General features: G+C 42.9%; 1 protein-coding gene across 2 annotated transcripts in view; it reads left to right on the top strand.

Annotated features, from left to right (window-relative positions):
• The window catches only part of ITGAV (integrin subunit alpha V), a 135,495-nt gene that overhangs the window by 5,130 nt on the left and 104,704 nt on the right, over positions 1-25,661 (top strand). The window contains exon 2 of one of the 2 annotated variants that reach the window (XM_089329032.1): positions 7,916-8,007. The exons of the other annotated variant lie outside the window; for it this stretch is intronic. Coding sequence (XP_089185158.1) covers positions 7,943-8,007 — 65 coding nt within the window. The 5' untranslated portion in view covers positions 7,916-7,942. The remainder of the gene's footprint in view (positions 1-7,915; positions 8,008-25,661) is intronic. 2 annotated transcript variants of the gene reach the window in all.

The raw sequence follows: 25,661 nt of genomic DNA, 5'->3' as shown, positions 1-25,661 counted from the left end.
AATAAATGAATACTTGGGCATAAATTTATTTAAATCCAAAAGGAGAAGGCTGTCCAAGAGTTTCCCTACACACCTTACATCGGTCCTGATATAGCCTAGGAAAAGAAGAACAGATCCTGGAGGATATATGCAGTGTACAATCGCAGACTAAAGGTGGAAGAAACAGTTTAATTTGAGCTTTGATTTCTCCAGGGAGAAACATTTCAAGGACATTATTAGAACCTGCCAAAGTTAGTTAGTAGCAGAGCTACCTGTAGCCCCTGAAAGTGAGTCAAGAGCTCCTTTTATAGCAGGGTGTGTTTTCCAACTTCAGAAGCCCTAGATCTAGAATGTAAGGGAATTCAACAGCAGTTAACATTCTGTTCTCTTTCAAGTTAGACTTCTTATTGCTTTATTAATTCAAACATTTTACTTTTCTAAAAAAAAATGTATGTATTTAAAAGTCAGAGTTACACAGAGAGAGAAGGAGAGGCTGGAGCTGTGCCAATCTGAAGCCAGGAGCTTCCTCCAGGTCTTTTTACATGGGTGCAGGGGCCCAAGGATTTGGTCCATCTTCCACTGCTTCCCCAGGCCATAGCAGAGAGCTGGATTGGAAGTGGAGCAGCCAGGACTTGAACCAGCGCCCATAGGGTTGCTGGCACTGCAGGTGGCAGCTTTACCTGCTACCCCTAAGATAGCTTAAGTGCTTGGGCCCCTGCACCCATGTGGGAGACACAGAAGTTCCAGGCTCCTGGCTTTGGCCTGGCCTAATCCCAACAGTTGCAGCCATTTGGGGAGTGAACCAGCAGATGGAACAGCTCTCTCTCTTTCCATTTATAATTCTACCTTTCAAATTAAATAAATATTTAAAAAAGAAGATGATTAGCAATTATGAGTAGAGGTATTAATACAAATACCAATATAAGCCTTGCCTTTTGTTATATTCAGACTGAAAGGAATTTGAAAAGAGAACCTAAACCTTACTGTGATTCATTATAATTTAATATCAAACTCGTGTAACACTTCTTATAACTCTTCAACTACTGGTTTAGTTTGCAGAAAACTATAGTTAATGCATTTGCTACTATTAATACCTAAAATGAGGGTCTTCTTTTAAGATTTATTTTTTACTTATTTGGAAATCAGAGTTAAAGAGAGAAAGGGAAGAGACAGAGGGAGAGATCTTCCATCCACTGGTTCATGTCCCAAGTGGCTGCAACAGCCAAGGCAGAGCCAGGCTGAAGCCAGGAGCCAGGAACTACTTCTGGTTCTCCCATGTGGGTAGCAAGGATCCATATTCTTGGGTCATCTTCCATTGAGTTTCCCAGGCCATTAGCAGCAAGCTGAATCAGAAGTGGAGCAGCTGGGACATGAACTAGTACCCATACGGGACGCTGGCATCACAGTCAGCAGTGGCTTAACCTGCTGTACCACAATGCTGCCCTCAAATGTATAGTCTTTGGTATTCTTATTCCCTGCAAGAAATGCAAGAGGCAGAATAGCATAGTAGAGGCCCCAGATATATTCAAATGTAAGTATATATAACTGAGCTATATTGGAGTTTGACCTCTAATTTGATTTGTTTGGATTCACATCCTGTCTTTACTGCCCAATTACCTGTGTGGCCATGGGCAAGGCATTATTCTCTGATCAGGAAGTGATAGTACTTGTTTGGTTGTTATAAAGTCAAAAGGTCTGGTGCATATAAAAATGCATGGTGACTGCTTAGCAAATATTAGTGGAGTTACTATTTTGTTACCATCTTACATCCTACATTGCTGTTCTGTGAGTTAATTTTTTTTTTTTTTTTTTTTTTTGGACAGGCAGAGTGGACAGTGAGAGAGAGAGACATTGAGAAAGGTCTTCCTTTTTGCCGTTGGTTCACCCTCCAATGGCCACCACGGCCGGCGCGCTGCTGCCAGCGCACCGTGCCAATCCAAAGGCAGGAGCCAGGTACTTCTCCTGGTCTCCCATGGGGTGCAGGGCCCAAGCACTTGGGCCATCCTCCACTGCACTCCCTAGCCACAGCAGAGAGCTGGCCTGGAAGAGGGGAAACTGGGACAGAATCCGGCGCCCCGACTAGGACTAGAACCCGGTGTGCCGGCACCGCAAGGCGGAGGATTAGCCTAGTGAGCCGCAGCGCCGGCCTTGTGTGAGTTAATTTTAAGAAAATGTGCATGAGCCTCTCACGGCAGCCAGAGTAAACCACGATTGTTTAGAAAAAAAAAAAAAAACACTTTTAGGTGGCTGACTTTTATGAATGACAAATCAGGTAGACGTTTTCCTGAGACAATTCTGTTGCATAAGAGCCATTTTCCACTCTGCCCTCCTCCACTCCCAGGCAAAAGTTCTCTGAGAAGGCACGGGCAGGAGATCCCACAATGAAATGTTTGCAAAATAACTTGCCACCTCCTAATGTTGTCCCCACTCTGAGTCACCTTTTCAAGTTGGCAGCCTTTCAATATCCTTATAGGGCTACCCAGTTCCAGGGACATGTGTGGACTTATGGTTTTTCCCCAGGGTGTGGTAACCACAGCCGTAGTCAGTGAGGGAGGCAGGTCAAACAAAAGATTGCAGAAGGTTTGGGCTTGAGGGTAGAGGACTGAGCAGTGAAGAGATGGGGAAGTGTAGGCCAGGCTTGAATGAGAGAAGAGAATGTGTGATGTGTGCAGTGGACAATGGAAACCAGGATAAGTAAAAGAAATATGCCAAAGGATAGCACTCACATGTGAAGTGTAAGGCGTACAGACGTCATTCCTCAATCTAAACAGGAGTGCAGAAAAGAAAACATGGTGATTTAAAGAAGATGGCATAAAGATGAAAACTAAAATAACAAAATTAGAAAAAAGAAGGTCTTTGGTTAAGTCATAACACCTTTTGAGGCCAGTGCTGTGGCTTAGCAGGTAAAGCCACTGCCTGCAGGGCTGGCATCTCATATGGGTGCCAGTTTGAGTCCCAGCTGTTCCACTTATGATCCAGCTCTCTGCAATAGTGCCTGGGAGAACAGTGGAAGATGGCCCAAGTCCTTGGGCCCCTGCTACCACATAGGAGACCTGGGAGAAGCTCCAGGTTCCTGGCTTCGGATTGGCCCAAGTCTAGCCATTATGGCCATTTGGGGAATAAAATTGCGGATGAAATGCCTTTCTCTCTCTCTCTCTCTCTCTCTCTCTCTCTCTCTCTCTCTCTGCCTCTGCCTCTCTCTAACTCTGCCTTTCAAATAAATAAATACATCTTATAGGTGTTATGTCTTTTTTTTTTTTAAAGGTTCCCCTGGCTAGCTCTGTCAGCAACCCTCTGTTTTATGTTCAAGTATGTATTATATACATGCTCTATTCATATTAGTAGCTTTGAAAGCATACGTTTATTGTTGAAAAATATAACTATTTGATTTTCTTCCTTTAAGTCACTTTCCTTGACTCTGGCCAAGCCTCACAAAGAGCAACAGATGATAAATTCCAGTATTTTCCAAGCCAGACTAACTCTGAGGTAGTGGCTGTTTGGTTTCCATTAGAAACATTAAGAGAAATTAATTATTTTAGACTCATGGAAAAAATCTTTTCCAACAATCATGATGTTACAGATATAAAATTTCAGATCTGGAAAATATTTAGTAGAAAATATTTTTATAACAGTTGAAATAATAAAAATCTATTGCTTTTCTCAGTGGCTTAGAAAGCATAAGAAAAACAGACACATTGAAAACACTGGTGCCGGTGCTGCGGCTCACTAGGCTAATCCTCTGCCTTGCGGCGCCGGCACACCAGGTTCTAGTCCTGGTTGGGGTGCCAGATTCTGTCCCGGTTGCCCCTCTTCCATGCCAGCTCTCTGCTGTGGCCAGGGAGTGCAGTGGAGGATGGCCCAAGTGCTTGGGCCCTGCACCCCATGGGAGACCAGGAGAAGCACCTGGCTCCTGGCTTCGGATCAACGCGGTGCGCCGGCTGCAGCATGCCGGCCGCGGCGGCCATTGGAGGGTGAACCAATGGCAAAGGGAGACCTTTCTCTCTGTCTCTCTCACTGTCCACTCTGCCTGTCAAAAAAAAAAAAAAAAAAAAAAAAAAAAAAACACCACTGGTGGTGACCCTCCAAGTTTCAGTCTCTCTAGACTACAGTTAGTATGTGACAACTGGTTTGCCAATTGTTTTTAAAGGGCTTGTCTCCCATCTGTGTGATAATAATAAACAGTAACCAGAGTGGATGTGACCTGTCGCTCCAAGACAGCAGTTCCTAACATTGACCACACACAGGACACAACTGAGGAGCTTTACAAAAACACTGACACCTGGCTCCTACCCCAGAAATTCAGACTTTATTTGGATAGGATGCAGCCTGGGCGTCAAGAGTTGTGAACGTTCCTTAGGTGATTTTTATGTACAGCCAGATCTGAGACACACTTAAAAAGCTTTCAGTCGACAAGCGTGGTCCCTGGACCGGCAGCATTGTGATTGCCTGGAGCTTTTTGGAAAAGCAGGACACCACCCTGAAGGCACTCGGCTGCATTTGATCTCAGAAGCTAAGCAGGGCGGGGCCTCGTTAGTACTTGGATGGGAGAAGCACAGGATGTCAGGTCCCACCTCAGCCTGGATTTACCTAAGATTCCCACGTGGTTTATGTGCACGTGAAAGCCCGAGAAATGGCCTCAAAGGAATTCCTGTCCCTGCTCATAGTTTCTTTCTCTGAAGTTAGACAGTGATTGCATAGTAAATAAAAAATGAAGGAAAAATAGTTTTCACTTTCCCAAACTCAGGAAAATAGCCTTTCATCTTTATGACATTCTGTAGCATAATAACCAGTAGATGATGTGGGGTGCGAGCTGTATATATAGGGTTGTCAGATCAAATATAGGCTGCCTAATTAAATGTGGATCTCAGATAAATTCCAATTTTTAAGTGAAAATATGTCCCAAATTTTGCATGGAACATATGTATGCTTACAAACTATTTATTGCTTATCTGAAGTCCAAATGTAGCTGGACATCCTGCATTTTTATCTGCTAGATCTGGCAGTCCTACATGTACTCCCAGGAGCCTCTTTTTGCTCTCTAGACTCTACCAACAAAAAAAAAAACAAAACAAAACAAAACAAAAAAAAGGAAATGATACCATAAATGGGCATGCAGCTACGCTTTATGCTGTCTAGACTGATTGACTGTAATGTTGTTTCTCATGCAGCCCAGACAGCCGGGACTCTGTGACTTCCTTAAGCCGGGCTGGTGACTCATCTAACTGGGAGAGTAATGGGAAATTTACTTGCTGATTCAGAAAGACACAAACCTTGGCAAACTTTTCTTTCAGTAAAACCAAAAGAAAAAAAAATTCCAACTTACAAGTTAGAGGAAAATATATTAAAACAATTTAACTTGAGGCAGCAGGCAAATTAGTTGCATGCTTTCTCTTTTTATTTTATTAAATATTTATTTATTACTTGAAAAGCAGAGTTACAGAGAGACAGAGATCTTCCATCCACTAGTTCACTCCCCAAATATGGACGGAGGTGGGCTGGTCGAAGCTAGGAACCATGAGCTTCCTCTGGGTCTCCCATGTTCTTGCAGGGGCCCAAGCACTTGGACCATCTTCTGCTTTCTCAGGCACATTAGCAGGGAGCTGGTTCTCAAATGGAGGAGCCAGGACTTGAATCAGTGCCCCATATAGGATGCTGGTGCCATAGGCTGCGGCTTTACCTACTACGCCACAGTGCTAGCCACAGCATGCTTTTAGTTGATTAAAATACATTTTCCTGGTTTGATTATTGTAGTCAGGTATTTTTCCTAAAAATTACTGCTATTTAAGCTCCCTCTAAAGCCACAATCCAAGGATGCATTTTAACTCTGCTCTTGATGCTGCATGTCATTTGCAAATCCAGTAGCACATTCTTGGAGCAGAGATGTAGGTGTGGATAGGACGACCATCCCATCTTTGTTACCTGTCTCGAGAGGCTTCGCAGCCAGGGGCACGTGAGATAGGTCAGTTTGCGCTCCTGAAGTGAACACTTCATAGTGTGCTCCATACTTAACTTCTCAGGTTGACTTCAGTCCTTCTGTATTGTGACCACCATTTTCAGGTTTACATGAAGCTTTTTGCTTTTATCAAGATAAGCTGTGGCAGAAGAGGAAATTAAGTTCACATTAGCCAATTCTGAATTTAGTTTTCATGTTTGGAAAGGCTTTAATGGGGAAAACATAAAATAGTTGTGAAAATACATAATTCTATTGATTTTTCTTAAATAAGTTCATAGTTGCTTTTGAGTAGATCTAAAGTGGAATTATAGATATCAACTCTTTTATATACGCTTTCTGAACCTTCTCTGCTGAGGCTGGGTTTTCATGGGTAATGAGACTACCAGCTATGATATAGATGATCATGGTTTCAGGACCTGAAAGCAAACCAACTCATTTCTTGCACATATAAGCAGAAACATCCATTTTATTTTAAAGATTTATTTATTTATTTGAAAGGCAGAGTTACAGAGAAGCAGCGGCAGAGAGAGAGGGAGAGAGAGAGAGAGAGACCTTCCATCCGCTGGTTCACTCCCCAAATGGCTGCAATGGACAGAGCTGGGCTGATCTGAAGCCAGGAGCCTGGAGCTTCCTCTAGGTCTCCCGCATGGGTGCAGAGGCCCAAGGACTTGGGCCATCTGCTGCTGCTTTCCCAGGCACGGTAGCAGGGACTTGAACCGAAGCCCATATGGGATACTGGCACTGCGGATGGTGGCTTTAAATGCTATACCACAGCACCAGCCCCAGAAACAACCATTTTTAAGCAAAGCCCTCAAATGCCATATTCCAGAAGCTTCTCTACCACTTCACCCCCTGCAAACACATGGTAAAGACTCAAAGTGTTAAGTACTCTGAGGTGGGAGGAATGAATAGTCACAAATGCTTTGCTGCTGATGACATCAAGGAACTGCAGTCCGTTTTCCCGTACTTTGAACCTTGCCCAGCTTTGTAACTGGCTTTGATTCAGTAGAATGTGGCAGAAATGATGATATACAAGCAAGCCTCTGGAGAGCTTACAGTTTCCACTGTTGCTGCCTTGGGACACTGCCCTGAAATGACATGCAAGGAAGCTGCTCCAGCCAACTGGAGGATGAGAAGTCACAAGAAGGAGAGCGGAGGTGCCCTGCTCACAGCCAGAACCTCTACCAAATACATGAGTGTGACTGTTTTAGAACTCCCTACTCTCCCCACGCCTTCGCCTGAATGATGCTCCCTCAATAAGCCCAGGAGAAACTGCTAATCAACCCACACAGAATCAAGAGTGATAATAAGTTTAATACTCAAACTTCAGTGTGCATAAAATTTCCCCAAAGAGAAAGTTAAGTAGGAGGAAGATCCCTGGTCCCCACCATAGCAATTCTGATTTCATAAGCTTGGCCTGGGATCCTGTGATCACACTTTCAATACAAGGAGTCCAGATGGTGGTGATCCTCAAACAACCCTTTGAGAAGTGCATCCTGGCAAGATTTCATTCTGCTCAGAGGTCTGAGGCAGCCAGCCACGAACTGTGCATCACCCCGGTCCCCAGGCTGTACAGTGCACATTTCATCACCCACATACTGAGCCAGGTACAGGCAGTCACTTTTCTTTTTAATGTTTGTGTGAAAAAAGAGAAAATATATATATATATAGAGAGAGAGAGAGAGAGAGAGAGGTAGATAGGTAGAGAGAGAGAGAGAGAGAGAGAGATCTATAAAGTATCAGTGGAAATTCACCAGGAAAGGATTTAGGATAAACAAGGGTGACTATTTCAGAAAGCAGTTTGCAAACTGGAGAGGGACAGCCTTGGTACAAAACAAAAATGCACTGGAAAGGAACAGAGGGAACAGTGATTTGATGTAGACAAAGTTCTCGCCCAGGTTCCCATTCCAGGCTGCCATGCAAAAAACGGATGCAAGTTGGTAGGGAAAGCACTTGGTCTGACTGTTTGGTTCTTAAAACTAGCTGCAGGTCACAATTCATTGGTCAGACATGTGTGGAGAAATGGAACTCTACAGAAATTGTTCTTCTGGCAGCTGGAACCGGAATGTGCTCAGGTAAGGGCCACAAGGTGGGCTCTTCCAGGAACATAGAGTGAGTATAAGAGGATGTGTGTGAAACCTCCAGGCAGCAAATGGCTGTTGGCCTCAATTTGAGTTTTGGGCCCAGTTACCTAAGATTCATCTTGAAGTTTCAGCTCTTCTCAGAGTTTGTGACTGATGGATGGATGGATTGATAGATGGACATAGACGATACTTGTAAAATAGAAAAAGAAAAGCTTTTCTTGCTCGTTTGCCTAATGTAGATTATCAGGGAGATGGGTTGGGTGGGAAACCAGACATGGCTCAACCCCCTGGGGAAACAGATTTGGTGGGAGATTTTGACTGAAATTGATATGGGCTAAAGTCTTGGAATAAAAGGCTAATATTCAAAAATAAGTTGAAGCTGCACTGGAGAACAGTTGCAGGTTTTTTGAGCACTATGAATGGAGGAGACAGGAGAATAGGGAAGGCAGGTGCTCAGGGAGGTTCATTTGAGAGGAGAACAATGTAAACTGCGGGTGAATGCACAGAAACGTGAAGGTGATTGTTGCTTGTTCATCTCCTCTCATTGTATCCGTGCATCACTTAACCACATGGGTTTGGAGCCCTGGAGCCACGGTTCCAGCTGGGGCTAGTGGTGGCTCTCTAGGAGGAGGTGGGTCCTGCTTTTATCTGTCTTACATGTGCACTTCTGGCTGACGTGCTGTTGGGATGAGAGGGTTATGCTGCCTAGAAACATTTGAAAACCAATGAGTTACAACAGAAGGAAATTGCTATTTAACTGAAGAGAAGGATGCATGATCAGACAGATGATATTGTCTTTTAGAGAAGGCGCTGTCAGTGGTACCTGAAAGATTCCATCTTCTCACGGTTGTCTTCTGTCCTCAGGAGTTCGGGAACCCAGAAAAACCCTCAGCAACTACCACTTCTAGGATCTCTGTGTATTTTCTTCACCACAGTAAAAGTAAAATAACTTGTAAAACACGAATTTCTAGTATAGCAATAACATTTTCCAGAAACCTTCCTTTATGGGGCCAGTGTTGTGGGTCACGAAGTTAAACCCCAACCTGTGACACTGGCATCCTATATTGGAGCTCTGGCTTGAGTGCTGGCTGCTCCACTTCCAATCCAGCTCCCTGCTAATGCACCTGAGAAAGCGGCAGAAAATGTCCCATGTGCTTAGGCCCCTGCAACCCATCTACGAGACCTGGATGAAGCTCCTGGCTCTGGCCTGGCACAGACTTGGCTATCGTGGCCATTTGGGGGTGAATTAGCAGATAAAGATATCTATTTCTCTCTCTGCAACTGCCTTTCAAATGAATAAATACATTATTTTAAAAGCAAGGGATCTTTTTCAATTAAAACATTAGTTACTAATAGAATACCTGAAGTGTAACGTATTAGAGTGAAATAGAAATTTTGAGATTCGATGATTGTTTACAGCCTTTTTGTCTTCCATTGAGGAACAGTGTTATTTTTTTTCTCTTCATACTATTTGTTGAGCTCTTTTTTTTTAAACTTTTATTTAATGAATATAAATTTCCAATGTACAGCTTATGGATTACAATGGCTCCCCCCCCACATAACTTCCCTCCCACCCGCAACCCTCCCCTTTCCTGCTCCCTCTCCCTTTCCATTAATATTAAGATTCATTTTCAATTCTCTTTATATACAGAAGATCATTACAGAGAGAGGGGGAGAGCCAGAGAGAGGTCTTCCATCTACTGCTTCCCTCTCCAGACAGCCACAATGGCCAAAGCTGGGTCAGGCCAAAGCTAGGAGCTTTGTCCATATTTGGCCATCTTTTACTGCTTTCCCAGATAAACTAGCAGAGAGCTAGATTGGGACTGGATAAGCTAGGACTTGAACTGGCTTCCATACAGGATGCTGGCTTGCAGCAAGTGCATGACCTGCTGTGTCACATTGCCAACCCCTGGTTGGATCCTTTTCTGTGTGAAACTGAAACTCCTCCTTCCTAAATAGTAACATCCATCAGCCAACTGCTGTTCCATATCCTGGCCACAGAAGTGATCACCTGACAGAGAAATGGCCAATCACAGAGTTTCACTCCTCTGAATAGAAGTTGGGTTGGAGTGAGCAATTATTTTTTTTTAAGATTTATTTATTTTCTTTCAAAGTCAAAGTTACATAGCGAGAAGAGAGGCAGAGAGAGAGAGAGAGAGAGAGAGAGAGAGAGAGAGAGGTCTTCCACCTGATGGTCTACTCCCCAGATAGCCACAACGCCGAAGCTGCGCTGATCTGAAGCCAGGAGCTTCTGCCGGGTCTCCCACGTGGGTGCAGGGGCCCAAGGACTTGGGCCATCTTCTATTGCTTTCCCAGGCCATAGTAGAGAGAGCTGGATTGGAAGAGGAGCAGCCGGGACTAGAACCGGTGCCCATATGGGATACCAGCGCCACAGGCCAGGGCTTCAACCCACTGCGCCACAGCACTGGCCCCTGGAGTGAGCAATTATAAAAAGTCAATGAGTCATTGCCTGGAGTTGATTATTGGTTTAAGAAGAGGGTAGTGGAACTGGTGCCGTGACAGTAATATCTTCTACTGATTGTATAACTAATATACTAATTGTATAACTAGGGCCAAGTCCTCTCTGAGGCACATTTTACTCATGGCAATACATAGTTGTAAAGTGTACCCATCTATAGTTACAGGAAAAAGAAAATTATATTTCAGAACCTGGAATCTTTTTAAGGTAAGAATATTCTTTACTTAGTTTTTCACTTGAAATTTTAAAGTCTGGTCATGTAAGTCCCAAACATACTATTAAAAAAATAGGGCAAAACTAAGTGAGCAATTCAGATCTCAAATTGCTTAGCATGAGATCTGAGAGAAATTGAGACATGGCCTCAGCCCAGAGAGAGGAGACAGGGGCCTGGGAGCTAGAAGAGAGAAAAAAAAAAGAGGGCCTGATGGAGATGGGTGGGTACTCACAACGTGGCAAGAGGTCAGGAGGTACAAGGGACACAGACAGACGTTCCCAGGTTGGAATGGCTGAGGGTTTTCAAGAATGAGAACATCACTTCTTGGCCTTTTGGGCAAGATCCAGTGTGAAGAATGGAACAACTAATATTCAACTATAAGAGCTTAGCTGCTCTCCACGGCAAACGTTGCCCCTCAACCATTCTACAGAGTTCTGCAGTATGCAAGTACCTTGCATTTGGCTTGCTTTATGGAATTAAAGCAAAAAGGGCCATGCTCCATCTTTGGGTTAGCACAGGGCATGTACAGGGTTGAGTGGACAGACTGGATACAGGTGACACAGCAGGGAGACTGAGAATTCAATGTTGGGGGCCGGCACTGTGGCGTAGTGGGTAAAGCCGCCGCCTGTAGTGCTGGCATCCCATATGGGCACCAGTTCAAGACCTGGCTGCTCCACTTCCAATCCAGCTCTCTGCTATGGCCTGGGAAAGCAGTAGAAGATGGCTCAAGTCCTTGGGCCCCTGCACCCGCATGGGGGGGGCCCTGCACCCGCATGGGAGACCCCTGGCTCCTGGCTTCAGATTGGCGCAGCTCCGGCCGTTGCAGCCAATTGCATAGTGAACCAGTGGATGGAGGACTTTGCTCTCTCTCTGCCTCTCCTTCTCTGTGTAATGCCAACTTTCAAATAAATAAATCTTTAAAAAAAAAAGGCATTCAGTATTGGCTTAAGTCCTTTTAAGGATCCATAGAGACATCAGGAAGGAGGCTGGTGGCAGTGGAAATTACATACAGCTCACAATCTCAGATCTGCAAGACACAGTACATAATCTATGTAAAATTCAACACAAACTGACTCAGACTGCTTATTGCTCCCACCTGACTTCATCTGAGAGGCAGAGAGACACACAGAGACAGATTGAAAGACAAATACAGAGTGTTCTGTGACTTTGCTCCTTTCAAACAGAGAAATCTCTGGAGATTCCAGAAATGAAGAGCCTATGGAGGGTGGTAAAGAAGGAAAAACAAGAAAATCAGGAATGTTGATGCCAGAGCAGTTTCTGGTTTTTGTTCACTGCACTTGGCACCATAGTTCTGTGATGAATGAATGAATGAGTGGATTCCAAAGATTAGAAGCAGGAAAAAAAATCTGTGCAGAATGGAGCAGAAATAGAGAATACAGGAAGTTTCACCACTTATTTTTGCAGTGATAGCAAGATAAAGTTGGAAGATATTTTAGAATTCATCAAATCTCATTCTTTAACTTTCATATGAAAACCATCTATAACTATACCTTTCCAATTTGGGAGCCGCTAGTCACATGTGACTATGGGATTTTTTTAAATCCAAATTTTTTTTTTCATTTTCAATTACCTTTAAATACAGAAGATCAATTTAGTGTATATTAAGTAAAGATTTCAACAGTTTACACCCACTTAGAAACACAAAGTGTAAAGTACTGTTTGAGTACTAGTTATAGCATTAATTCACATTGTACAACACATTAAGGACAGAGATCCTACCTGGAGAGTAAGTGCACAGTGACTCCTGTTGTTGACTTAACAATTTGACACTCTTGTTTATGGCGTCAGTAATCTCCCTAGACTCTAGTCATGAGTTGCCAAGGCTATGGAAGCCTTTTGAGTTTGCCAACTCCGACCTTATTTAGACAAGGACACAGTCAAAGTGGAAGTTCTCTCCTCCCTTCAGGCACCTCCTTATCTGATGGCCCATTCTTTCCACTGGGATCTCCCTCGCAGAGATCTTTCACTTGGGTGTTTTTTTTTTTTTTGCCAGAGTGTCTTTGCTTTCCATGCCTAAAATACTCTCATGGGCTCTTCAGCCAGATCCGAATGCCTTAAGGGCTGATTCTGAGGCCAGAGTGCTGTTTAGGACATCTGCCATTCTGTGAGCCTGCTGTGTATCTCGCTTCCCATGTTGGATTGTTCTCTCCTTTTTAATTCTATCAGTTAGTATTAGCAGACACTAGTCTTGTTTATGTGATCCCTTTGACTCTTAATCTTATCATTATGACCAATTGTGAACTGAAACTGATCACCTGGACTAGTGAGATGGCATTGGTACATGCCACCTTGATGGGGTTGAATTGGAATCCCCTGGTATGTTTCTAACTCTACCGTTTGGGGCAAGTCAGCTTGAGCATGTGCCGAACTGTACATCTCCTCCCTCTCTGAATCCCACTCTTATATTTAACAGGGATCACTTTTCAGTTAAATTTAAACACCTAAGAATAATTGTGAGTGAATTAAAGAGTTCAACCAATAGTATTAAGTAGAACAAAAAAAATACTAAAGGGATAAAGTATTAAGTTGTTCCTCGACAGTCAGGACAAGGGCTGATCAAGAAACTCAGAAAATGCATCTGTTTTAGCTACCATAAAAAGTAGGGGTTGGACATTTGGGTTAACATTTAGGCCATAATGGAGTACCCCAGCTCAGCTCAATTCCTGGCCCTAGCTCTTTATTGCAGCTTTCTCCTGAAGCAGACCCTGGGAGGCAGCAGAGATGGCTCAAGTAATTGGGTTCCTGTCACCCATATATGAGACCTGGGTTGAGTTTCTGCCTCCCAGCTTTGGCTCTCTGGCCATTACGGGCATTTGGAGAGTAAACAAGAGGATGGGAACACTCTCTGTGTATGTTTTTCCATCTGTCTCTATACGTCTCTCTGCCTTTCCAATGGAAAAAAAAATAATGTAGGGAGAGGAGCAAGCACTTAGCCTAGAGGGTAAGGTGCCTATTTCTACATGTGAGTGCCTGGGTTCTATTCCCAACTTTAGCTTCAGATTCTGGCTCTCCTCTAATGCAGACTTGGGAAGGCAGCAGTGATAGCTTAAGTAATTACATTCCTGCCACAAACTTGGGAGACTTGGATTGCATTCCTGGCTCCTGACTCTAGCCTCAGCCTATTCCAGGAAATTGCAAGCATTTGAAGGGTGAATGAGTGGATGGAAGCTCTCTTTGGTCTGTCTCTCTGCCCTCTCTCTCCCTCTTAAAAAAAGGGGGGGGGCAGAAAATAGTAGGAAGATGTGTCAACACGTCTAGAATAAAAGTAGGTAACAATAAAATCTTTGACACTAAAATTTATATATCTGGGCCAGCATTGTGTTGCAGCAAGTTAAGCAACACCAACATCCCATAAGAGCACCGGTTCAAGTCCTGGCCACTCTGCTTTCCATCCAGCTTCCTGCTAATGCACCTGAGAAAGCAGCAGAAGAGGGCTCAAGTGCTTGAAGCCATGTCAACCTCGTGGGAGGCCCAAAAAGAGCTCTTGGCTCTTGGCTTCTATTTGGCTCAGCCCCAGCTGTTGCAGCCTTGTAGAGAGTGAAACAGTAGCTGGGAGATCGTTCTCTCTCTCTTTCTATTACCTTTCAAGTAAATAAATACTAATCCTCAAACAAAAAATTTTTTATTTTTTAACTATTAGGTCAGTCAAAGTGTAACTGAAAAACCTAAGAAATAGCAGCTTAAAGGTAGAGGCATATTTTTGTCTTACATAATACAGTATGAAAGTTTATCATCCGAGATTGGAATGATGAATCCATGTTTATCAGAAACTCTGTTCTGTGTTCTTAGATCATGACTTCTATTACTAAATATGCTTCCATACGTACAGTATAGCTGCTGTAGTTCTTTTTTTAGATTTTTTTAAAACTTTTATTTAATTAATATAAATTTCCAAAGTATAGCTTATGGATTACAATGGCTTCCCCCCACATAACTTCCCTCCCACCCGCAACCCTCTCCCCTTCCATTCACATCAAGATTCATTTTCAATTCTCTTTATATACAGAAGATCAGTTTAGCATATATTAAGTAAAGATTTCAACAGTTTGCACCCACTTAGAAACACAAAGTGAAAAATACTGTTTGAGTACTAGTTATAGCATTAAATCACAATGTACAGCACATTAAGGACAGAGATCCTCCATGAGGAGTAAGTGCACAGTGACTCCTGTTGTTGACTTAACAAATTGACACTCTTGTTATGGCATCAGTAATCACTCCAGGCTCTTGTCATGAGTTGCCAAGGCTATGGAAGCCTTTTGAGTTGACTGACTTCAGTCTTATTTAGACAAGGTCGTAGTCAAAGTGGAAGTTCTCTCCTCCCTTTAGAGAAAGGTACCTCCTTCTTTGATGACCTGTTCTTTCCACTGGGATCTCACTCGCAGAGATCTTTCATTTAGGTCATTTTTTTCCCCCAGAGTGCGTTGGATTCCCATGCCTGAAATACTCTCATGGGCTTTTCAGCCAGATCCGCATGCCTTAAGGGCTGATTCTGAGGCCAGAGTGCTGTTTAGGACATCCTCCATTCTGTGAGCCTGCTGTGTCTCTCGCTTCCCATGTTGGATCGTTCTCTCCCTTTATTATTCTATCGGTTAGTATTAGCAGACACTAGTCTTGTTTATGTGATCCCTTTGACTCTTAGTCCTATCATTATGATCAATTGTGAACAGAAATTCATCACTTGGACAAGTGAGATGGCATTGGTACATGCCACCTTGATAGGACTGAATTGGAATCCCCTGGTATGTTTCTAACTCTACCGTTTGGGGCAAGTCAGCTTGAGCATGTCCCAAATTGTACATCACTTCCCTCTCTTATTCTCACTCTTATATTTAACAGGGACCACTTTTCAGTTAAGTTCCAACACTTAAGTATAACTGTGTATTAATTACAGAATTAAACCAATAGTATTAAGTAGAACAAACAAAAAAATACTAAGAGGGATAACGTATTAAGTTGTTCATCAACAGTCAGGGCAAGGCCTGATCAAGTCACCATTTCCCATAGTGTCCATTTCACTTCAACAGGTTTCCTTTTTGGTGCTCAGTTAGTTGTCACCGATCAGGGAGAACATATGATATTTGTCCCTTTGGTACTGGCTTATTTCACTCAGCATAATGTTTCCCAGATTCCTCCATTTTGTTGCAAATGACCGGATTTCATTGTTTTTGACTGCTGTATAGTATTCTATAAAGAACACGTCCCATAATTTCTTTATCAAGTCTACTGTTGATGGGCATTTAGATTGATTCAGGTCTTAGCTATTGTGAATTGAGCTGCAATAAACATTAATGTGCAGACAGCTTGTTTGTTTGCCAATTTCATTTCCTTTGGGTAAATTGCAAGGAGTGGGATGGCTGGGTTGAATAGTAGGGTTATCTTCAGGTTTCTGAGGAATCTCCAGACTGAATTCCATAGTGGCTTGACCAGTTTGCATTCCCACCAACAGTGGGTTAGTGTCCCTTTTTCCATACATCCTCTCCAGCATCTGTTTTTGGTAGATTTCTGCATGTGAGCCATTCTCACCGGGGTGAGGTGGAACCTCATTGTCGTTTTTATTTGCATTTCCCTGATTGCTAGTGATCTTGAACATTTTTTCATGTGCCTGTTGGCCATTTGGATTTCCTCTTTTGAAAAGTGTCTATTGAGGTCCTTGGCCCATCTCTTAAGTGGGTTGTTTGTTTTGTTGTTGTGGAGTTTCTTGATCTCTTTGTAGATTCTGGTTATTAATCCTTTATCTGTAGCATAGTTTGTGAATATTTTTTCCCATTCTATCGATTGCCTCTTCACTCTCCTGACATTTCTTTTGCAGTACAGAAACTTTTCAATTTGATGCAATCCCAAATGTTAATTTTGGAATTGACTGCCTGTGCCTCCAGGGTCTTTTTTAGGAAGTCTTTGCCTGTGCCTGTATCTTGCAGGGTTTCTCCAATGTTCTCTAATAATTTGATGGTGTCGGGTCATAGATTTAGGTCTTTAATCCACGTTGAGTGGATTTTTGTGTAAGGTGTAAGGTAGGGGTCTTGCTTCATGCTTCTACACGTGGAAATCCAGTTTTCCCAGCACCATTTATTGAATAGACTGTCCTTGCTCCAGGAATTGGTTTTAGATCCTTGATCAAATATAAGTTGGCTGTAGATGTTTGGATTGATTTCTGGTGTTTCTATTCTGTTCCATTGGTCTATCCATCTGTTTCTTCTGTACCAGTACCATGCTGTTTTGATTACAACTGCCCTGTAGTATGTCCTGAAATCTGGTATTGTGATACCTCCGGGTTTGTTTTTGTTGTACAAGATTGCTTTAGCTATTCAAGGTCTCCTGCATCTCCATATGAATTTCAGCATCATTTTTTCTAGATCTGAGAAGAATGTCTTCGGTATCTTGATTGGTATCGCCATGGTTAGGCCAGGCTGAATTTGGAAGCTGGGAACACAGTCCAAGTCTCCCTGTGGGTGGAAAGGATCCAAGTACTTGAGTAATCATGTGCTGTCTCCCCAAGTGTGCATTATCTGGAATGTCGAAATGAAAACTAGAGGCAGAACACAAACTCAGACTCTCCAATATAGGATACACATGCTTCAAGTGGTATGTTAACCACTGTAATAAATGCCTGAACCTAGAGCATTTATTTTAAAATATATTTATTTATTTACTTATATATGTATTTGAAAGGCAGAGACAGAGATCCATTGCTTCAATCTTCAAATGCCCAGGGTAGCTGAGGCTGGAACTGGCTGAAGCTATAAGCTGGGAACTCAATCCAAGCCTCCCACAGGGGTGGCAGGGACCTAAGTACTTGAGCCATCACCTGCTGCCTCCCAGGGTGTGCATCAGTAGGCAGCTGGAATCATCAGTGCAGTACTGAGATGTGGGTACCCCTAAAGTATTGAGTACTTCTCATACAGCACTCTAACATTAGTTGATGTTACTTATTTAAGTATTTGTCTAGTCAAACTTATGTTTTTCATAAGGGTTTGTGTCTGATTTGTCTTCACAATTCAAGCTCCAATTGAAGTCTTGGGCATTCAGGAGGCCCTTAATGAATGCTTAATGATTAAATGTACGATTAACATATTATTTCTTTAAAATCCCTCAGATGCCAGAAGGCATAATGTTTTTGTTTTTTTCATTATTTACTTGAGAGGCAGTTACAGAGAGAGGGAGAGACAGAGAGAGGTCTTCCATCTGTTGGTTCTCTCCCCAAATGGTCACAATGGCTGGAATTGAGCCAATCTGAAGCCAGGAGCCAGAAACTTCTGGGTCTCCACATGGGTGCAGGGGTCCAAGGATGTGGGCCATCTCCTACTGCTTTCCCAAGCCATAGCAGAGAGCTGGATCAGAAGTGGAGCAGCTGGGACTCTAACTGGTGCCAATATGGGATACCAGCACTGCAGGCAGATACTTAACCTACTATGCCATAGCACCGGCCCCAATTAATGTATTCTTTAAGTAGACTAATTAACTGTAGTGTGTTTGTAAATGAAAAGAAAAATAGTGTAATAGTCATTGTGAACACATTTATTTTATCCACATTAACAACATCAGATTTTCATAACTATAATAGGGCATTAAAAAGTACACACCTAAAGTAACTTATACTATATTCTTAGAACTGTCAACTCATAATATTCAGTAGTATTTAATGCTTTAATAGGATTAACTTTTTATGTTCTTGATATTTAAATTTTCTCATGCAAGAATGAATTTATGTAGACATATGTACTTATGGCATTTTTTTTTAAGATTTATTTATTTATTTGAAAGAGTTACGCAGAGAGAGGTCTTCCATCCAATGGTTCACTCCCCAATTGGCCGCAATGGCTGGAGCTGCGCCGATCTGAAGCCAGGAGCCAGGAGCTTCTTCCAGGTCTCCCATGCGGATACAGGGGCCCAAGGACTTGGGCCATCCTGTGCTGCTTTCCCAGGCCACAGCAGAGAGCTGGATTGGAAGTGAAGCAGTTGGGATTCAAACTGGTGCCCATATGGGATGTCAGCACTTCAGGCCAGGGAGTTAACCCACTGCACCACAGTACCGGCCCCTGTACATATGCCTTTTTGAGAAATGCAGATCGTTTTTACTTCCTAAGTATTTTTTTGACAGGTTTCAGTAACCACATTCTTTTTTTTTTTCCTTTTTTTTTTCTTTTTTTAAAATTTGACAGGTAGAGTTATAGACAGTGAGAGAGAGAGAGACAGAGAGAAAGGTCTTCCTTCCGCTGGTTCACTCCCCAAATGGCCACTACAGCCAGCGCTGCGCCAATCCGAAGCCAGGAGCCAGGTGCTTCTTCCTGGTCTCCCATGCGGGTGCAGGTGCCCAAGCACTTGGGCCATCCTCCACTGCACTCCCGGGCCACAGCAGAGAGCTGGTCTGGAAGAGGAGCAACTGGGATTAGAACCCGGCGCCCATATGGGATGCCAGCGCCACAGGCGGAGGATTAACCAAGTGAGCCATGGCGCCAGCCCCTACTTACTAAGTATTTTAGTCATCAGTTAGATGTTATGTTACTAAACAATAGTAGGATTAATGCATATCTCTAATGAGAATTTCAAGAATTAGATATGTAATCATATAAATGGAATGTTTTGCAATTAATAATATATTTTCTTGCCTTTTTCTCAAGAAAAAAATACATGTGTAACTTTTTTAAAAATTTATTTTATTTATTTGAAAGAGTTAGAGAGTTAGAGACAGAGAGAGAGAGTTCTTCCATCTGCTGGTTCACTCACCAGATGGCCACAACAGCCAGAGCTGCGCGGATCTGAAGCCAGGAGCTTCTTCCACGTCTCCCACGTGGGTGCAGGGGCCCAAGGGCTTGGGCCATCTTCTACTTCTATCCCAGGGCACAGCAGAGAGCTGGTTTGGAAGAGGAGCAGCCGGGACTAGCACCGGCGCCCATATGGGATGCCGGCACTTCAGGCCAGGGCTTTAGCCTGCTGCACCACAGCACAAGCCTCCTTGTGTAACTTTTTAAACTGCAGTTTTTAAAAGCCTTCTTGTTATGAGTGTTTACATCTATCATAAGTCTGAATAAAATAAGAGAAGTTTTGAGTCATAATGTCCAGTGAGAAACAGACCAGATTTATATGAAGTGATTTTATGGTGAAAGTAATAATAGTTATCTATCAAGTACCAGAAACATTTTAAATTATCCCACATAATTTTTTCCATTATTCATGACATAAATAAAACAGGGAGTTTTATTAGAATTTTAAAAATTCTATGTTCCTCTGATATGTTATTTTTAAAAATCATGTTAGCTCATTCTGTACATAGCACAAATACTTCACTTTCTATATCGAAGCCTCTAATTTGGCTTTTCAGTAACAGATGAGTAACTAGGACAGCAATTCCTGCTTCCAAATGTGGCTCATTTTTGGAGTATAAGCACTGTTCTGAGAATTGTGATCTGTTTCATTGCATACATCAGAGATTTCAACACTTCAGGTCGTTAAAAATTACATCTCCTTAGGTAGTTACACTGTAAGAGGATGCAGTAACCTTTAATTGAAATAAAGTAAGATGTATGATCCCCTTCTACATTTTTACCACATGTTGGTTCTTGGAAGAGGAATTCTGAAAACCACCAGGTACTTCTTTGAAGTTGAGAATTACCTATCTTGACAATATAGTGATTTTCACAGTGAGATGTAGAGAACTGCAGGGGTACACAAGACATTTATTGGTATTTATGATTTATTTTTGTTTCCTTCATAAACCCCAAATCTTAATCCTAAATTGCAGAAATGAAAGAAAAACAGTTAAAAATCTTAGAAGCACTATTCTTGGGGCCGGCTCTGTGGCATAGTGGTAAAGCCAGCCCCCACCAGTACTGGCATCCCATATGGGTGCCAGTTCGAGTCCCAACTGTTCCACTTCCAATCCAGCTCCTTGCTGTGGCCTAGGAAAGCAGTAGAAGATACCCAATCCTTGGCCCCTACACCTGCATGGGGGACCAGAAGAAGCTTCTGGATCCTTGTTTTGGATCGGCCCAGCTCCAGCTATTGCAGCCATCTGGGTAGTGAACCAGCAAATGGAAGATCTCTCTTTCTCTGCCTCTGCCTCTCTCTAACTCTGACTTTAAAATAAATAAATAAATCTTAATTTAAAAAAAGGAAGAAAAAAAAGAAAAAAAGAAACTTTTTAAAATATAAATAAATAAATCTTAATAAAAATAAATAATAAAAATAAATAAAAAGATAAATAAATAAATCTTAATTTAAAAGGAAGAAAGAAAAGAAAAAAAACTTTTTTTTAAAGATTTATTTATTTGTTTGAAAGGCAGAATTAGAGGGAGAGAGAAAGTGTGTGATCTTCCATCCACTGGCTCATTTCCCCAAGTGGCCACACATCTGGCTAGGGCAGGCCAAAGCTAGGAGTCTGGAACTCCATGTAGGCTTTCAACATGGGCAGCAGAGGCCCAAAGACTTGGACCATCTCCTGTTGCCTTCCAAGTCACATTTACAGGGAATTGGGAGAAAGAAATGGAGTAGCAGGGATTTGAACTGGTGCTTATATGGGATACCAATATTGCAGGCAGTAGCTTAACCTGCTGTACTATAATGTAGCCCCAGTACTTCAGCAAATTAAGATTACTTTAACTATTTAATGAAATCATTGCTCAGGCACACTTGCACAACTTCTTCTTGGACAAACCGCTAAATTAGTGGAACTCATTTGATGAACACAACTAGTAATATCATTTTATTAAAATCTTTAAATTTTTTTATTTAAAAATTTTGAGAGGTGGAGATACAAAAGAGACAGAGATGAACACACCTCCCATCCTCTAAATGGCCTCCCAAATGCCTGCAAGGCCTGAGCCTGGGACAGAGCTGGGTCAGGGAGCAAGGTATGCAATCCAGGTCTCCCATGTGAGTGGCGGGAACCCAGTTACTTCAGCCATCACTGCTGCATCCCAAGCACTCCATTGCTAGAATGGAAGCCAGAATCAAGAATTGAACCCAGGCACTCTGAAGAGGGAAGATGGCGTGTTACCTGCTCGGCTAAAAGGCCTTTTCTTATTAGACAGTACTAGAGGCAAACAGTATGCTATAAACAATTCAGATTGAGGGTAAAGATAATTTGTCAAGTAAATTTTCAGATCATTTCGAATATATTATATGCTTTTTATCTTTTTCATTCTTATATTGTTACTTTATGAATTTTTATATTGCAATGAAAACCTAGTGGTGATGAACCTGAGCTTGCAGTCATAGCATCTTGTGTTCAAAGTTTGTGCTATGTTAGAGTCATGACCTTGGAGAATGATTCTGTCTTATAGAGAATCAGTTTCTTCCTCTTTAAACTGGTGAGGCTAAGACTGGCACTGTGGTATGGCAGGTAAGGCGACTGCCTGAGATGCTGGCATCTGATGTGGTCATTGCTTTGAGTCCCAGCTACTCCATTTTTGATCCAGCTGCCTGCTAATGGCCTAAAAAAAGCAGCAGAAAACGTCCCAAGTGCCTGGGCTCCTGCACCCATCTGGGAGACCTGGAAGAAGCTCCTGGCTTCTAGCTTCTGTTACAGCCATCTGGGGAATGAGGCAGTGGATGGAAGATCTCTCCTCTCCCCTCCTCTCCTCTCCTCTCCTCTCCTCTCCTCTCCTCTCCTCTCCTCTCCTCCCCTCCCCTCCCCTCTCCCCTCTCCCCTCTCCCCTCTCCTCTCCTCTCCTCTCCTCTCCTCTCCTCTCCTCTCCTCTCCTCTCCTCTCCTCTCCTCTCCTCTCCTCTCCTTCAAATACATAAGTCTTTAAAAATCTAAAAAACAACCAAAAAATAAACTGGGGATGCTAATGGAACCTATGTGATAGAGTTTTATGACTAATAAATAACAACATATACACAAAATGCTTAGCACAACACCCAGTGTATCATGAATAAAAATCAATGCAATTTTTAGTCATTATTAAGTCTCTGGACAATGGAATTCATTCGTAAGGCCCTGTGTGGAGCTCACAGCATGTGAAGACAATAAAGCAAGGATATGATGATCCTGACACAATCTTTGAAAGACAATTGGAACTAGCCACTTCAAGGAGACTGTGCAGGTTTGTATGTGACCGGAGGCTGGGGGAAATGGTGGCAGAGGAGGGCTAATGTTTTCCAGGAAGATGGTGCCCTATGAACAAAAATGGCATTCTGGAGAAACTGTTAAGTAATTCAGCATGGTTAAAATTCCTTTGTGAGGTAGGGACTGGTAAGAGGTAGTAGTTGAGAGCATGACAGTGAATAAGCTCCTCTTACGGATGTAGAATGAGAAATACTGCAAATCAAGGACAGAATCTTAGGGAACTCTAGCATTCAAGGGATAGTTTTAAGAAATGAGGTCCAAAAAGATCAGTTTCTTGGCCACCTTTTTTTCAGTCACCAAGGTGCACAAGTGTTATCTGGGGTTTTTTCAAATACAGATCATATAAGGAAAGGCAGCAGGGGGGGTGAGAGTGAAACCACAGAGGCCAACTCAAACTCCCTAATAAATCACTAGGAGAGCAGAGGCCAGAGAGTTAGACAAATAAACTACAGCAATAAAAACTCCAGGACTGGGTGGAGTGGAATGAAAGTTCTGGGGAAATGGAGAGTAGAGGGGATTTCAGAAGAGTTCCTGTGGGTTAGGAACTGAATCTCCCTGGATCTGTGTGTGTGTGTGTGTGTGTGTGTGTATTTAAAGATCTATTTATTGGGGCCAGTGCTGTGGTACAGTGGGCTAAGCCTCTGCCTTTGGTGCAAGCATCCCATATGGACACCACGGTTTGTATCCCAGCTGCTCCACTTCCCATCTAGCCCTCTGCTATGGCCTAGAAAAGCAGTAGAAGATGGCCCAAGTACTTGGGCCCTTGCACCCATGTGTGAGATTTGAAAGAAGTTCCTGGGTTCAGATTGGCCCAGCTCCAGGCATTTCAGCCATTTGGGGAGTAAACCAGTGGATGGAAGACCTTTCTCTCTCATTGTCCGTGACTCCACCTCTGAAGTAAATAATAAAATATTTTTTAAAATTCTATTTATTTATTTGAAAGGCAAAGTTATATATAGAGAGGAAGAGACACACACAGAGAGATCTTCCACCTGCTTGTTCACTCCCCAAATGGCCACAATAGCCAGGGATGGGCAAGGCTGAAGCCAGGAGCCAGGAGCTTAATCCAGGCTGCCCACATGGGTGGCGGGGGCCCATTTTTCCACTGCTTTTCCAGTAGCATTAGCAGGGAGCTGGATCAGAAGTGGAGTAGCTGGGACATGAATTGGCATCACAGGCAGCAGCTTAACCTGCTGTGCCACAATGCTGGCCCTATGGATGTGCTTAGAGATGCAAATTTTGAAATTTCTCTTGTTTTGGCATAACTGGACTGAACTCCTTGTGTACAAGCAAAGTAGAACATGGGTTTATTTTTATTTATTTATTTGAAAGACTCTGTTTCTTTCCCTCTCTCTCTCTCTCTCTCTCACACACACACACACACACACACACAATTTTTCATCCACTGATTCACACTCCAGATGGCTGCGAAGTAGGAGGTAAGAGCCTGGAACTCTATGCAGGTCTCCCACATGGGTGGCAGGAACTCAAGTACCTGAGCCATCATCTGCCCCCAGGACATTATCAGGAAGTTGGATCAGAAGCAGAGCAGCTGGGTCTCCAGTGGGCACTCCAATATGTGATGCTGGCCTCACAGGTGGTGGCCTAACTTCTGTATCACAATGCCAGCCCTGGAACCCTGGTTTAATTATGATTGTTGAAGGAGCTTCAACAGTTGTTGGATATGTACTAGGAGAACTAAGAGCCTAGTAATAGTCACATGAATTTACTACTGTGCTAAGTACAGTACAGAAGTACTGATGGCAGCAAAGGCTGTTTAATTATACAACATAGGTGACATTATCATTTCCACTTTATAGATAAGAAAACTGAGATACAGAATGGTTGGATCAATTTTCCCAGGGTCAACAATGAGTAGTTGGTGAAGGCAGGAATTGAATCCAGATGCTTGAATTTATAGAAACCAATTGCATCAAGATTTTTAACTAAAGGACAGTGGATTAGAGGCAAAATTCAAAGTCAAAATTCTTTTTACTGAGGCAGGCATTTGGCATACGGGTGAAGACACTCATTGGGATACCTGCACCCCATTCTGAGTGCTTTTGTTGGAGTAATGGCTCTGCTTCCAATTCTAATTTCCTGCTGACCCATGCCCTGGGAGGCAGCAGGTGATGGTTCAAGTAGTTGGGTTTCTGCTGAAGTGGCGGGGTGTGGATTATTAATTTTTTTCCAGGCTCTTGCCTTGTACCTAGAGAGGCATTCCAAGTACAGGCATAAAATAACAAATTTTATTTAAAAGGTGAGAAAGAGAACACACATACACAAGGTAGTGTGGGATGCCCACCCCTCCAAACATTTTATGAGTGGACAGCAGGCCCAAAAGGAGAAAGGGGTGGTGGAGTGGAAGCAGAAAGCCCAAAGCCCACCTAACAGTCCCTCTAGATGTGGTCTTTGGTGAAAGAGAGACTCCTCCCCAGTTGTTGGCCTCTTTTATGATGTCAGGGTTGGGGTGGAGTGTGCCTCCATAGGAATGAGGCCACCTGGGAGTTTTATGGTCCTCCATAACTCCCACAAGGAGCTCAATATCCATATTTCCATTATGTCTTACCCCAGGTCCTGGATGAAGCAGACACATCCCAGGAAAGGGAGCACTTTTTTTTTTTTTTTCAATTAGAAGAAAATAATTACACATGGTTTGGGGGTGGGGATGGGAGTTGGGGTGGGGTAGGGCTTGTGACTTTCTGTTCAGAAATCCTAAACTAGCTGCCTCCCTGTTCTACATCATTGCCACCCGTGTGGAAGACCTAGAGGAGCTCCTGGCTTTGGCTTTGGCCTGGCCCAGCCCCAGGTATTGTAAACTTCAGCTGCGGGGGTAGAGGGCTGGGGGAGCATACTGATGGT

This window comes from Oryctolagus cuniculus, chromosome 3 (genome assembly GCF_051225735.1).
Source record: "Oryctolagus cuniculus isolate XC-2025 breed Fujian yellow rabbit chromosome 3, ASM5122573v1, whole genome shotgun sequence".
Lineage (NCBI taxonomy): Eukaryota > Metazoa > Chordata > Mammalia > Lagomorpha > Leporidae > Oryctolagus > Oryctolagus cuniculus.
This window is presented reverse-complemented; position numbering and strand designations above follow the sequence as displayed.